Raw genomic sequence first — 15,520 nt, 5'->3', positions numbered from 1 at the left:
CGAGGCAAAATGTGGTTTTATTAAAAATTAAAAATATATATTTTTTATTCAGAGGTGATATAGGAAGCTAAAGTTGTGAACCGGGAATATGAATTGCTTGACCAGCAACTTCTTGTGTTGCCTGTGTGGTGGAAAAAATGAGGATAAACTACAAGATTACAGTGTACCTACTACAGAGTGTATAGAATTGGAAAACCTTTGGCATATACTGTATGTGTTTTATTTAAACTGTGTATTTAGCTGTTTGCATGAGGTTTAGATTTATATAGTTACTTAGTTACATAGTTGGTCAGGTTGAAAAAAGACACAAGTACATCGAGTTCAACCTATAGAGATACAGAGAGAAAAAAAGAAGAAAAAACATAAAACAGAACACTATGCCCACAGTTACCCACTGTTGAGCCAAAGGAAGGCAAAAAAAACCCCTATAAAGCATGGTTCAATTTCCTTCAACAGTGGAAAAAAAAATTCCTTCCTGATCCCATAAGGCAAACGGATATTCCCTGGATCAACAATCTCTGGTGGTTAATATAGTTATAAGAACTCAATATTTAGTAATATTCTGTGCATTTAGGAATACATTCAGACTTTTTTTTAAACAGTTAACTGAGCTAGCTAGAACTCGCTCCTGGGAGAGTCTATTCCACATTTTCACAGCTCTAAGTGCTCATTTGCCAAATAAATGCCCAATCACACAGTGCATTCAGACCTATGCTTTACCCATGCAGAACAAGGCAACAGGCTCACTTAACTACTGCTCCCTCAATTGTGTATACTTTTTGCTTTCTTCCTTGCTGCTCTGTTTTGCTGCCTGTAGTGAGGAAAATATTAAGTGCTTCTGGGTATGGGAAGCACATGACTTAAGTAGGCTATACAGGCTTCGAATTCCGGACAGTTCTTGATGGCCGGTGGCCGCTGTCAGAATACCAAGAAAACAGCGGGGGATTTGTCCATCAAAGCTCTTAAGTGTTGATGGAGGAATCTGTTCTATTTTTTTCGTTCAGCCTGCAGGCTGAATGAAAAAAATAGAACTGTGTATACCTGTTGGAACTTCTTGCACAGCCCCACAGAGAAACACAAGCACACAGTCAGATATGCATGCTGAACATGGCTTGGCTAAACAGGAAGGAAGCCACAGCTTTATTTTCTTCCTTATTCAAAACAGAGTATATACCATAGGTACTGTATAACATAACTTATAAACACTGCCATCTAGTGACAGAAATTGTATACTGCAGTAGTTATTGCTATAAACACAGTAATGTGTATTCTAACAATACCCAGCTTTACTCTCCTTCCTCCCATGGTGTAGCATTTGGTACCTGAGTGGCACCCATGCTGTCATATGGTGGAAGGGAGAGAGTCATAAGCCTTATGTAAGCTCCATCTAGAGTGGCTGTGAACTCATACATGTCACTCCTATAATCAAATGGAGCTTTGGGAAGTGGCCTGAACCCACTGTACGTCAATCACACGTGACTATACACAGTTCTGAACCAAGCGAGCCGTCGCAAGGATGTGGCAACACCAATTCCAGCCTTACCCTGCACAGAGATTTCGCAGCTTGCGGGACAGCAATCTCAGGCCAGCAGACTGAGAGCGATCGTCACTAGGGTTGGTTAACTCCTCAGTTAACCCTTTATACACCAAACGTTCACTGCCGCCACTTACTTTAACGGAAATACGCACCAATCCCAGCAAATGCTGCGACAATTCAAAACACTTAAACAAAGCCTATGATACAACTGTCCTCTCAGACAGGAATATGACAGGACTCATTATACAGTAGCACTCTTCAAAGAGGCAAGGATACTTTTAGTTCTTATTTAGAGTGTAGAGATAAGCTTAACGATTTTTAAGATCGTTCTTTAATAAAGAAACGGTGCAGAAAAATATACAGAAACAGATATTATTAAAGAGAGACAAAATATATAACAACAGTAAAACAAAAGGGAACAAAAAGAGAATACTTAACAGTCCTGGGTTTATGAGTTCTGACAGAGTCCAGAGTTCAATCAACAAAAGAGGGGTCTGAGTGGCTCTTCTCCAAACAAGGCTGGTACAGATGATTTCCAGATATTGAAGGGGAACTCTTCTGGGATATTACAAACTTCTTGATGTTGCAAGAGTTCCTTTCCTTGATGTTACCAAAACATGAGCCTCCTCTAGCTGCCTTGCAGCATCTTTTTGTCAGCCCTCTAGGGGGTGTCACGGAGCCAGCCCCTAGGGCAGGGCTGGGGAGAGGGAGCAGGAGGGATGAGCCTTTACGATGTCCTCCGCCACATCCTCCCAAATGGTTAAATTCATAACTATGAGTATAATCGACTATTCATATCCAATACGGTCTGACAACCGCTAAATTATGATGCTTCATGAAGTTAGCTTTATATTGAAACCAATCTTTTCAGAGAAATGAATGATGGGGGGAAGGAAGATAAATGTCACCTGTCGGTGACCGAACGATTGTAATATATCTATTTTGGTATATGTGTTCTCGTCTTGACGAGACACAGCTATAGGTAGCTTAATTTTCCAATATAACTGTCCGATTCCAAGTTATGAAACTTGATATTGGATCTCAGTTTTATGACTGGAGTGTGACCTGGGTCATTATCCTTACCAGGCCCTGTTTATCTAAAGCTGTCACTTGCTAATTTATTGGGGGATTAGCTGAGCTGGGCAAAAAGCATTATCATGCATCAGCGGTTTATGACACCTCTCATAAAGAAGTCATTTAAGCTGATCCCCACCAGGTCCAGGGGGAACTCTAGATAACATTCAGTTTTAGTGCTTCACTTAAGAACTATACAGATTACAGGCGCAGATTAGCAGATCTCTGTTTTTTGGGAATTTGAAGAGACTTGAAGTCAGGCTAAGGTCACCTACAATAAAAAACTGCATTTGCCTTGGCTAGATATATCTAATATTAATAGGCTCAAACTTCATCACAAAGGGAAGGTATGCGCAGTGTACTGTGGGAGGGAGTTCACAGTTCACAGTGAAGTGATTTTTTTTTGTCGTGCCCTACAGGGCATTTACAAATTTATATTTCAAATGCAACCATAAAAATGTATCATAGTAGGCTCAATTTACAAAGTTGTAACAGGTGTTATTTGCCATAAAAATAACTATTTTCACCAAAGTCTTCATCTTACATTGGTTGGTAATGCTGAAAATATAGGTCATCATGGCAAATAGTTTGGGGTATTTTAGGCAAGCAAAAGTCAAATAAAATAATGTATTTTCAGGTAAATTGTACACAAATAACTTGGAGCAGAAGCTCACACAAACACCCTGCAGTTACCCTGTAAAGATACCCATCAAGGCAGCACTTATTTATATCTTGTTTTATTGTCTGAAGACACCCCTATCGTTCTAATTTACTCTTGGGTTGATTGCATAAGCATTAGTGAAAAAAGAAACATGTATATTATGTTTTTGTCAATGATGTAAATAGCTTAACAAATGCTTAATTTTTCTTCCACACAGCATAAAAAATGCATCCTAATGTTAATTGGTATTTCAATAGAGTAAATTACTAACCCGTATGCTCCCAGTAAGTGCTTAAAATGGTAATTTTGTCCCCTGCAGCTGGCTTATTGTGCAGTACAGTTCCTGGAGAAAGACTCCTCACTAACAGAGCATGTAAGTACAGTATAGTTTGTATGAGCTATACAGTGTTATTTCACTGCACAACAAATGCCATTTTACTACAGACGTATTATTTTCATCTTTTGGATTTAATTTAATAGAAATAAATAATCAGATAGATACGACTGTACAATTTCTTAGCTGTTTGCACAATAGTGCTATGTAACAATGTGTTTTAAATAATTATAATATATAGTATATGTACATTTCTATGAAACAGTACATTCTGGTACCAGTCTCCAGATTCTGGTGCAGAGGGATTGTTTTGGGAGTAAAGGATCCTGGTGCAGGAGAAGTAAGCAAACCAAGGATTGTTTAAATTAAGGAGGCTTAGTTTGATGGTTGAGTTACAGAGAGGGTTAGTGTAGGGTTGTCATTAGGGTAACAGTGAGGGACAGTGTTATGGGTACAGGAAGGGTTGATGTGAGGACTTAGTGTTAGGGTTACAGAAAGGGATAGTGTAAGTATTATTGCTAGAGTTACAGGGAGGGTTAGTGTTAAACTTAGTGTAAAATTACAGGGAGGGCTAGATTTAGGGTTACAGTGAGTGTTAGATTTACGATTACGGGAAGGGTTATTGTTAGGGTTGTAGGGACGATCTGTGTTAATGTTGGTGTTAGTGTTACAGGAAGGGTTAATGTGATGGAGCTTAGTGTAAGATATAACTTTGTGAGGCAGGAGCTTTGTGCTGAAACTACCAGTCTCCCAGTGCTGAAAACCATTGTATCCATACTTCCAGTATGTCTTTTATTCTCATTTCATGTACCTGCTTCTTCTGATTTTTAACAGTCAAATCTTTTTTTCTGGAAACCTGTAAAGCAATGACAAGTCTATGCCAGAATTTCTTCCTCTTCCTACACAGTGGAGGAGAACTCACAAACTGCAGTGTACTGTATATACTTTCAGCTTCCCACTAAATTCAATCAATGGCATTTCTGAAGCTGTTCCTGTACAATGCACATTAGATGTTGCAAGGACTACTTCATTCTGCAGTAAAGGAAGTCAAGTTCGTTTAGGTTCCCGTATTGGTGATATATATCTTTTACAAAGCAGAGGAGATGACAAAAGGGAGATAGTAGTGGGAGACCAAGTGCTATTTAGACAGCAGCTTCCCATTTCGTGTTTTTTTCCCTCCTGGCACTGTCTATGGTACCACTGCAACACTGTGGAAACATTGCATCATTCAGGTATCAGGTGTAAAAATGTAATAATATGGGAGATCAGGGGGGGGGGGGCTCAATGTAGCAGACCTCTGTTCCTGATGTTATAATCAGTGGCAAGGAATACAAAGAGAATAAGCAAGATCCATTTTTTTCCATTAGAGGAAAGGGGGAGGATTACAAATCCTAACAACATTTTGCACGGGCTGCCAGAAATCATTAAGCTGGCCCTACCTATGTCCAGCTGTCAGAATGTCTTGCATCTTACACATCATTCCTGTGAATACAACTTTTCTGTGTTCATTCCTGACTTTTTCAACACAAGCGTGTCCTACACTGGGCACTTGTACGAATCGCAGAGTGACACAATAAATACTAAATTAATGGTTACTGAGAGTCCAAATATTATTCATTACATATTGGTCCTTAATAAACTATGCAGAGAGATTCATTTCAAATCGGTAAAAAAAAGTCAGGATAGCAACATATAAGTTCAAAAACTACAGGGAAACTCCACATTCAGGGCTAATAATGAAAGCTTGTTTTATTTTCATATAGTCAATACACACACAAACAATCTTCCCTTTCATGGGTATTTTAGAACAGCCTTTCTCAACAAGGGTGCCTTCTGACTTCCTCAGGGGTGCCTCGAAAATATTTGCTCAGTGTCATTCCTTTCCATGTCATGGTGCAAACAGGCACTTAATGTGAAGGGGGAACTCTGATGTGAAAGGAGGGCTCTTATGTAAAGAGGGGCTTTGATGTGAAGAGGGCTCCTGATGTGAAAGGGGAGGCTTCCGATATGAAGAGGGCTCTTGATTTGAAGGGTCGGCCTCTGATGTAAAAGGAGGGGGCTCTAATGTAAAAAGACGGGGGCACCTGATGTAAAGTGTTGAACCATTTTTTTGTGTTTTTACATGGAGTTCCACCATAGGAGGGTTCTATGGGGATCCCACTGCACTCATTATCGGTGTACCTCTTGAGGATCAGTGCTGAATTAACTGGAGATGGGGCCGCTATATCCAAGTGAGAAGTATTTCACCAGCACATCAGGGTCAAATATCTAAATGTGTCTTTATTGACGTGTAAACTCAGGCAACGTTTCAGGGCTACCTAGGGTCACTTCGTGAGGCCTGAAAAGTATGCAAACTCTGGAGGCATTAAGGTCTAAAATATTAGAAAAGGATGTGTGACCCCACACAAGGCGGAAAAGCGTGTCACCAGCACACCAGGGTCTTAGGAGGGGCCACACATTCTTTTCTAATATTTTAGACCTGGGTGCCTCTAGATTTTGCATACTTTTAAGGGGTACCGTGACTGAAAAAAGATTGGGACACTGTATTATAAAACCTTAGCCCTCTGGCTCATGCACAGTATTCTAACTCTTCTGAAGATTCTAGAACTTACATTGCAGCAGTTGAGTTTAGAGTAGATTTCTGCTGGTTAACATTGCACAGGTCTGGTTTACTCCAAAATTCCAATTGTTTTTAGCTTTATGCATCTTCCCAATATGTAATATTAGCACTCTTGTTTGTTGCACTTTCACATGGTTTCTTTCTTTTTAAAGAGACTTCATGTCCTATTCCAGCAACACCTATAGGCATAAAAAAGTTTGAAATGAAAGTAACAATGCTTATCTTTACAGGTAATCCGAGGTTTGTTAAAGTATTGGCCAAAAACCTGCACTCAAAAGGAGGTAAAATGTTTCAATTGATACTTTGGTCATCCAAGATTGTTTTCACTTAAAAAAATGCAGTTGAGTAGTTGAGTTAATCAAATACATTTTCAATGCAATATTTCAGACAAAAAAGTGACAAACTCCACAGCACAACAAATTCTTAAATTTCTTGATATAACAATACAGTGCAAAAACTCTTCTATGGAGGATAAATGTAGTGTATGTTACAATCACCACTAGTAGGCCCCATTCACACTGTAATGGGCCCGCACGTACAGCTCCGTGCAGGGCCATAGCGTGCAGCTCTCGGAAAGGACAGGTGCTGCGTGTGATTAGTACGCAGCCCCCGTCCTTCTCTATGGGACTGCGCGGCCGTACGCCCCCTATGCTCACCCGCCCTGCACGTCCGTGCGGTTGAGCGTACTCGCACGCTGACAGGATGGATCCTATCTGCATCCGAGCGAGGAAACACGCACGGCCCTGAACTTGAGGTGTGAATGGGGCCATAGAGCCAGTCCTCCTAAAGGCAATCTGTCAAGAGAAAAACACGGTGGCAGCTATTGATTTCTCATTCTGAAAATGATGATTTGCCTGGCTGCCATGCTGATTCTCTAGTTTCAGAACTTTAACATGTTGAGCCAGATCAAGCATGCAGATAAGGACTTCTAACTTTCATGATCTGCATATAATTTGTGGGTCAGTTTCTCAGAATGGATCATTTCCTAACCAGCATGTGATCAAATATGGCAGGCACTGAGTGCTTGCCAAGTGTCTCCTTTTAGAGTCTGCAAGAACTTTAATCTGCGAGTACAAGCTTTTTCAGTAAATACATTATTTAAACTTATGCATCCTTCTGGCAGATTATAATATCTATTTGTTCTATTTTGCAGTATAGTTACATTATTCTTAATAATACACCAATATAAAAACACACTTACACAAACTAAATGACTATGACCTGAATAGCATTGAGAAACTGACTGACAGGCATTATGTCCTAGTGCTGAATGTATTTTTGTAATTTTTACTATCTCTTGGGAAATTTAAAGGAGAACTATGGGGTCAGGGCTTTTCCCCATAGTTCTCCTAAGGGTAACGGGAGGACACAAACTAGCGTCCTCCCGTCACCCTAAGCTCAGTATACCGGTAGCTCTGCTCGCGGTATACCGAGACGCCCCAGCATTACTGTCGAGATCCACCCGGCTGCGGGATTGACAGCTGGCTCTGCCTATCTAGAGGCAGAGCCAGCTGTGCCTGCCCCTCCCCCGTCCATTCCGCCAGTGAGCACTGGGGGATAGGACAGGGGAGGGGGGGAATCCCTGCAGGGAGCCGTGAGTGACAGCCACGGCTCTCTGCAGGGATAGATCGAGAAGTGAGCAATGCTATGTGTTCGCTCACTTCCCGATCTATTGAGCCGACCTGTGACAGTTTCATTGTCACAGGTCGGCTAGAACTATGAGGTTGAGTGATTTTCACCCGCCTCACAGTTCTTCTTTAATAGCAAAGAGAATCAGATAGCACTATGAACATGTCTGTTGGCTAAGAAGTAAATTGGTGAGGTAATAGAAAATTATGATGAAAGCAGGCAGTGCTGGACACTCCAGTCATGTAATTGCACATGTGTGTCTTCTGGCAGGTAATGTTCCTTGGAGAGTTGGAGGAAATTCTAGATGTCATTGAACCCTCCCAGTTTGTGAAGATTCAAGAGCCCCTATTTAAACAGATCGCTCGCTGTATTTCCAGTCCTCATTTTCAGGTCTGTCACATTGCTACAAAAAACAGTATTTTGCACATTTCGCATGTGTATATGTGTTACATACTACTTTCAACCGTTCAGTTCCCCAGCTCTTGTTTCTAGCCTTAATAACATAATTTGTCTTGATATCTTTTTCAGGTTGCAGAGCGAGCACTTTATTTCTGGAACAATGAGTATATCCTGAGTCTGATAGAAGAAAACTGTCACACCATCCTCCCCCTGATATTCGGCACCCTCTACCAAGTCTCCAAGGAGCACTGGAACCAGTAAGTGCTGTCCCATAAAGGAAGCATGCTGTAATGTTTCAGTGATGGGATACGTAATAGATTGATTGTATGAGCTGACTTTGGACATTGCCATCAATAATGTTTTACATTTAGTAATGCAACACACAGACGGGCTGATTTATTAAGCTGCAGCAACACTTATCACATGCTAAAAGTGTCAATATTAACACATCTCTTGATTCAATATTTGTCATTGGACAAATATTTTCTATTGTGATTTAACACCTCTTTTATACAACGTTTTCTCTAGATGAAAATCTTAAACTGAACCGTTATCAAGTTTAAATCATTGTAAAACACTTCGCTTTTCAATTTATATGGGCTGCTGAAATGGTAGTCATTATGTCGTTGGTTCTCGCCTAAAAGTGGTCCTATAGTAGTCATTATGTAGTTGGTTCTCGCCTAAAACTGGTCCTATAGGGAAGCATGCATAGCACTGTGTAATTTTTGGCTTTCTCACCAAATTGAAACTTACACAGTCAAAGCATTCAGGTGGCCTGGTGGCTGATGGGGGCAGCAGGGGGAAGCAGGGAAGGTAAATACACCCTCTTCAAAGTATATCTAAAGCCAAAAGGTTTTTTATTTCATTTTGGAGAGTAGGAGAAGAATAAAATGTCTGTGAATTATTTTTTTTGCCATTTGTGTCTTATTTGGGAGAATTCCCTTCCTTTCACTTCCTATCCTATAGACTAAACAGGAAGTAAGAGGATATTTTTCAAATATGGAGGCGAAAGCCCCTCTTAGATAGTTGACAAGGGACCTTGAGTTTGTCCTCTATTTCTGTTCTGGTGGAAACTTAAAATTTTGGATTTACCCCCACTTTCCTGTTGGTAGTGATGATCAGAACAATTAGAGTGATTTTCCCTAACTAGGTCACAGACAGCAATAAAAACCTGACAGGGGTTCTAACCCTTCACTACTCTATCAACATCTAAAAAAAGTTTGCCATTAGATTGTATACTTTGAAATCCCTCCTATAAAATAAGGGAATAAAGATAGGAAGCCCTGTTTTATCTCTAAGCTTTATCATAAACTGCTTCCAACATTTACTTCAAACAGAGGTTTTCATTGTATACATGTCCAATTAAATGTAAAGCTTACCCTGCCAGCTATTTTCAAAGCATTGTTACTAACTCTAAAACAGGGGTCTCAAAGTACCAGCCAAAGGGGGCCAATTGCGGCCTGCGAGTCGGTCCCATGTGGCTGACAAGTCAGGTACATGGTCACAGACTTGCGGGAGCAGCTAGATCTCTGTCGGATGCAGACCACAAGCTGCTTCTCAGTGCCGCCACTCGGATCCTTTCAGCCAGCTCTCTGAAATCTTTTAGTGAACGCTGGCCTAAAGGATGGATTGGTAAGGTCTGCAGCAGACCTTACTAATCAAACACTGGAGCACCAGGGATCGTGCATCCTTGCCTACTCCCTGAAAAAGGTAATCAGGAGAGGGGGCTCTGTATTTAATTTATGTGCGTGTGTGAACACGGTTGTATCTTATATGTGGAGGGGGGTAGTGTATTATTTTATATGGGCAGGGGTAGTAGTATTTTTTTCTATGTGTATGGGGGGGGGGGGGTATTATTGTATATGTTCAGTGGCAGTATTTTTTTTAATGTGTAGTGGGGGGTGTATTATTTCATATGTGCAGGGGTAGTATTTTTGTATGTGTATGGGGAGGGGTGAAGTAGGCTCCATTCACACCTGTAAGTTAAGGTGCAATTAGGGATTCCTGCGATGTGTGATATGATTACATTTGGTTAGGAATTAATCACTCTCCCTGGACACATCAATTGTGCATCCAGAGAGTGTTTTCTAACCGCATGTAATCATATCACATACCATTACATGCGGTGTGACGGCAATTACATGCGGCGGCTGTCACCTGATCATTACCTTGAATTGGTGACAGCTGCTGCTTGTAAATGCCAAATTAGGGATTCCTGCTGCAGGAAAACGCAAGATCCTGATGCAGGAATCCCTAATCGCACCTAAACTTACAGATATGAATGGGGCCTTATTGTGTGTGTATTGGTGTCCGTAGTACCATACCGGATATAGTGACATTTTATTTTGAAGTATGAAATTTGGCAAGCGGCCCCATGGGAGAAAAAAATTTGAGTAGTCCCTGAATTAATTGAGTTTGAGACCCCTGCTTTAAACTATTTGAGTGCCCAAACTGGTATTTATATACAGAAATTAACCCATTGAAAGCAGGCATACCTTTGGAGGTAGCTCCCTCCTCTTTAGAGAAACATCAACATACCAGAGGCTGAGACTCACTCAAAACAGCTGGAAAAACCCCAGTGCATGTCTGCTCCAAACCATCTTGTATTTGGGCGCTCATTTTCCTTAAAGGCACCGCAACACATCAGAAGTTCAGACTCACCCACAACGAGGATGGGACCACATTTTGCTGAGGTGCCTTGTGTGTTTTTAGTTTAAATGTTGGAAACAGTTTATAATTAGGTTTAAAGTGCCAGCTAGGCGAATCAAATACTGGAACGTTTTTTAAATCTGTTTCTTCCCTCATAATGCAAAGCGGGGAAGAAACAGATTACAAAAACTCTCCATCTGTCACTTATCTGAATTTCATTAAAAAAAATTACTACCATATAAGCCTGGTAGTCTTCTTTCAAAATCATTGAGGCTACAGATATCCTGTATACTTAAGCTCTTCCTGCTTCTCATGCAACAAAATGTTCTTGCACCTGACTCTTGAGAAACCATGGCCTTACTTACCTTCATGCCCTTTGTACTTTATCAGTTCTTCTCAATTGTTACTGATTCCCTCTGTTTCTTCTTTAGGACAATTGTCTCCTTGATTTATAATGTCCTGAAGACTTTCATGGAAATGAATGGGAAACTCTTTGATGAACTCACAGCATCCTATAAACTTGATAGGCAGCAGTAAGTCCTGCTCCAGGAAATGTATGCTTAAACATGGTGAAATTATAGTTTTTGGAATGCTTAATGTTACATAATAACTCGCAAGTAGTTAAAGTGACACTAAACTCTGAAGTTAAATCTTAAAAATGCATTCAAGTGCCTTAACTATTGACAAAAATGTAGCTTATTTGTGTATCACTTGGCTGTAGATCCTCAAATCATCTCTGAATGTGTGCTGACACTGTCCTTCCTTCTGGCTAATTTTGTTCCCCAGTTGTGTGTTGTAAAGTAGCCATCGCTCCAAGCTTGCTCCCAGGATGGAATATAATTTCGATACAAATTATTAAACTAAGTGTAAGATTGTAGTCCATTATTGGAATGAGCTTGGAGTGGAACTTGAATTCTTTTAACTCCAGAGTTTAGTGTCACTTGAAGTACCTTGACTGAGTTGACCACAGGATGGCAACATTCATCCTCTCTGCTGGATTTTTACAAATTATACACGAGGTAGCCATTGCCTATGTAAGTGTGAATGCATGACTGTAAAACTGGCAGCATGAATAATAATGAAATACTAAACTGTGCATTAGTTTTCATGAAAAAGAGCAGATCTTCATAGTTGTGTGCGGATGCCCCAAATTAAGTGGACCTTCTGAAATTCACGGTACCGTAATTTCTTGTATAGGACAGTAATACCCGGAGTTGCTCTTCAAAGCTCAACAACCTATTTTTAAAATGTGAACAGTATTACCGGGCAATGCTGGCAGCACAGTGGCTTAGTGGTTTGCATGTTCTCCTTGTAGTTGTGTGGGTTTCCTCCGGATGCTCCAGTTTCCTCCCAGATGCCAAAGACATGCTGGAAGGTAAATTGGCTCCTGTCTAAATCAGCTCTAGAGTGTGTGTGTGTGTGCGCATATTAGAATGTAAGCTCCTTTAGGGCAGGAACTGACGTAACTGTGCAGTATGTAAACGTTGCACAAATTGTTGGGCTGTATAAGTACCTGTAACATTATAATATGTTGGTTTACTAACCTTATCACACTGCTTATGGAGACAGTGAGTTAAGGGAAGACCAACAATAGATCCTTTTGTCCCTATCTTATGTGCCGATCACACTGATTACTATAGATATAAGCATTCCTTTTGCAGATGCAGAAAATATTCATAGTTGTTAGCTTTCTGTTCAACTGGATTCTCATTGCATCATTTCTGGTTAAGTAAATTAGACTGCTGTTTATCTAAACTTTGAATCAGACATTACATCCATCCTTACCCTTAGCTTTTTAAAAAGAAAGATTTGGCCATAGAAGTTTTTGGGGTTCTTGCAAATGCATCACACATGGATATGTAGGCCCCCTAAATTGCATTTTATTTAGGCTGAGTATCCCCTTAATTTATTTGTGTTAATTCTTTCCTAATAGGGAGATGAAGCGAGAAAAAGATCGCCAAGAGCTTTGGACAAAACTGGATGAGCTGCGTCTTAAGAAGCTCAATGGTCTAGAAGAAGCTCAGATGAACCAGCTTAATTTACAGCACAGCAGAGCGAGTAAGAGTTAGGAGACCCCACCATCACCTTCCACTATTTAACAGAAGACCACTGCAGCCAATCCACACCCCCTCCTCCCCACATTGCACCCTTTGTTTAGAATTCCTAAGTACCTCCTTAAGAGGAGGAAGAGCCGTAGCTCACACCGTGATGCCAGTACCATTAATAACATATGGGATTAAAACATTCCAGGGATGTCTTCTTTTCATGTTTTAGCAGGTATATTTTCTTTTCCTGGGAGAGCAACATAGATTGAAGCCTTGTCGGCAAACCAACTTATACCATCCCCACTTAGCAGCAGCAAAGACTTCTAGGAAAAGCCATTACGTATCTATGTCACTTTCTGTCCATTGATATTATGAGTGCTATGAAGAAGGTTAACAAGACTGGTCACTACAACATCAAAGGCTTCCTGGGGAAAAAAAACAAAGAAAGAATTTGTCACTTCCTGTCCAGTGGAAGCAGGGGCTTCTGGGAAGATCCCTGCATCTGTAACCCTTTGTGAAAGTTAAGGCTTCCGGGTAAGCCTGTCACTAATCCACTTCAGTCATATTTTGACCATGAAAGTAAAGGCTTCTGGGAAAGCCTTCTTAATATTCAGCAATGGTCACTTTCTGTTTGTAAAAACAGAGGCTTCTGGAAAGGCCTATGTCTCCTGTCTGTCAATTTCTGTCTGTGAGAGCAGAGACTTCTGGGAAAGTCTCTCCACAGTTATCTTTATTCTGTCAATAAGAGTCTGGGCTTCTGGGAAGCCAGTTCTGAACCACTCTTGTAACCGAAACCACCTCTGCGCCCCCCCCCATCCACACACATCTCTCCTGGTTGTAGAAAACCGTCAACTTCCTTACAAGCAAAAGATTCAGTGGACATGCAGAATAACACCATGCTGGATTCATGGAAGCAAAGGCTTAATAGGCAGGCTGACCTGTCCTCTACTGCCCATTGATGTTCGTCCTATGAATGCTTCAGGTCAGTTAACATGTTTGTTGACTGCAATTGAAGAGAAGATAAGGTGTACTTTCAAAAATTACAAACAATGAACTTCAAAATATATTGGGGTTCTTAGATATAAGTTGTGATGGAAGAGTTTTGCCCAACAGTTGATAACAGTTCAGATCAAATACATTCCATTGTCTATTTGAAGGTGCCATGATCATAAATAAATTCGAATGACTAGCTATTAACGGCATTTTAAAGGCACATTGAGGAACAATTCTACAAGAAAGCGGTTTCTTTCTAGGCAATAAAAGGATTGTGTGTAGTCAGTTCTGGTCCCAGTTTGCATCTGGCAAATGTTTGCATTACCCAGCAGCCGCAAATAATTTTTCAGCATGAAACCATCTATGGAATATCTTTGGAGTACAACTGTGAATGAAAGGTGAATGAAAGCTGCTGTATCTATGAGGCAGTTAGCATCTAGGATTGTTGTTTAATTCTGATGTTCTGGATAATGGTCTCACCAACTTGTTTTTGTTTCTTATTGCCATTTGAGAGAGAGCAAAGGATTCTAGTTTCCTAACAGTACACAGAAAGTACCTTAGTCAGCTGGACCTGTATTAAAAATTGGAAGGTGTAGGTGCTGATAGAAAACTAAGACATAATGAACAGGGGGAACTGTCTGAAGAAATAAAGGACTGAACCATTAAGTGCAAGATATTCCTTTTAGTTATCCAATTTAGCTGTTATGTGCTACCTATATTTGTAGATATCATTCCAGTTAATAATCAATCTGTTGTACTGTAGAGCTGGGTTTTTGAAAGCTAGTTTGCAGAATCTAATTACAGAGGAGGGAAAAAAGACATTCTGATTTTGGTGCAGAGGACGCAAAAGCCAAAATCCTTGTCTCTCCAAAACAAAGCAGGATGTGGTTCTATAAACAAATAAAAAAATATTATTTTTTTTAAAAAAAAAAAAAAAAAAAAAAAAAATGTCTTACCTGCTCACTATGCAGAACTGTGGTGTATTCAGAATTGTTCTTACAGTCATGTGAAAATCATTGACACTGTATCACAGAATAGAATATGCTTGTGATGAGGGTAAAGCCAAAAACAGTTATTATTATACCTATTTGACACAACTGAGCAACTCTTGAAGACAACTTATTTCAGGGTTTACATTTCACCAAAGGATTCTGGGTCAATTAAATCAACTGTGAGCAAGAAACAACCTAATTGTTTTGATAGACATTGGCATTATGATCAAGTTGGGTTCTGAGTGACGTTTCACGGTGTGATACCTAAATTAACTCCAAAACACTTCAAAAGAGAATAAAGGATATGGAGGAATTTGCTGTTTTCATTAAAATGCAGCTTTCCATTGCTTTAAAGAGTATATATAAATATAAATATATTGTGTGCAATGTTTTCATTTTAATTTTTATTTTTTTAAACAATTATTTATGGTATTATTATTTATTTCGTATTTAATAAGGTCAGCGTTGGATTTGTTTAGTTCACAGAGGGAAAGGGGAGGAGTGGGGGTGAATATGATATTTAACCTGTTCACTGCTGAATTAAATGCTGGGTCTCAGAAATATGTCCTGTCTTTATGTCTAAACTT

The 15,520-nt window shown here is 40.0% G+C and overlaps 1 protein-coding gene across 2 annotated transcripts in view; it reads left to right on the top strand.

Moving 5' to 3' along the window:
- The window catches only part of PPP2R5B (protein phosphatase 2 regulatory subunit B'beta), a 64,569-nt gene extending 51,099 nt beyond the window's left edge, over positions 1-13,470 (top strand). For both annotated transcript variants that reach the window (XM_018554320.1, XM_018554319.1), the window contains exons 9-14: positions 3,592-3,645; positions 6,457-6,507; positions 8,126-8,245; positions 8,384-8,511; positions 11,335-11,436; positions 12,837-13,470. In XM_018554320.1, the coding sequence (XP_018409822.1) occupies positions 3,592-3,645; positions 6,457-6,507; positions 8,126-8,245; positions 8,384-8,511; positions 11,335-11,436; positions 12,837-12,972 (591 nt within the window). In that variant the 3' untranslated portion in view covers positions 12,973-13,470. The remainder of the gene's footprint in view (positions 1-3,591; positions 3,646-6,456; positions 6,508-8,125; positions 8,246-8,383; positions 8,512-11,334; positions 11,437-12,836) is intronic.
- The last annotated feature ends 2,050 nt before the right edge of the window (positions 13,471-15,520 follow it).

This window comes from Nanorana parkeri, unplaced genomic scaffold (assembly GCF_000935625.1).
Source record: "Nanorana parkeri isolate BGI_ZX_2015 unplaced genomic scaffold, ASM93562v1 scaffold153, whole genome shotgun sequence".
NCBI lineage: Eukaryota > Metazoa > Chordata > Amphibia > Anura > Dicroglossidae > Nanorana > Nanorana parkeri.
Note: the sequence above shows the minus strand (reverse complement) of the source record. Positions and strands in the feature narration are given on the sequence as shown.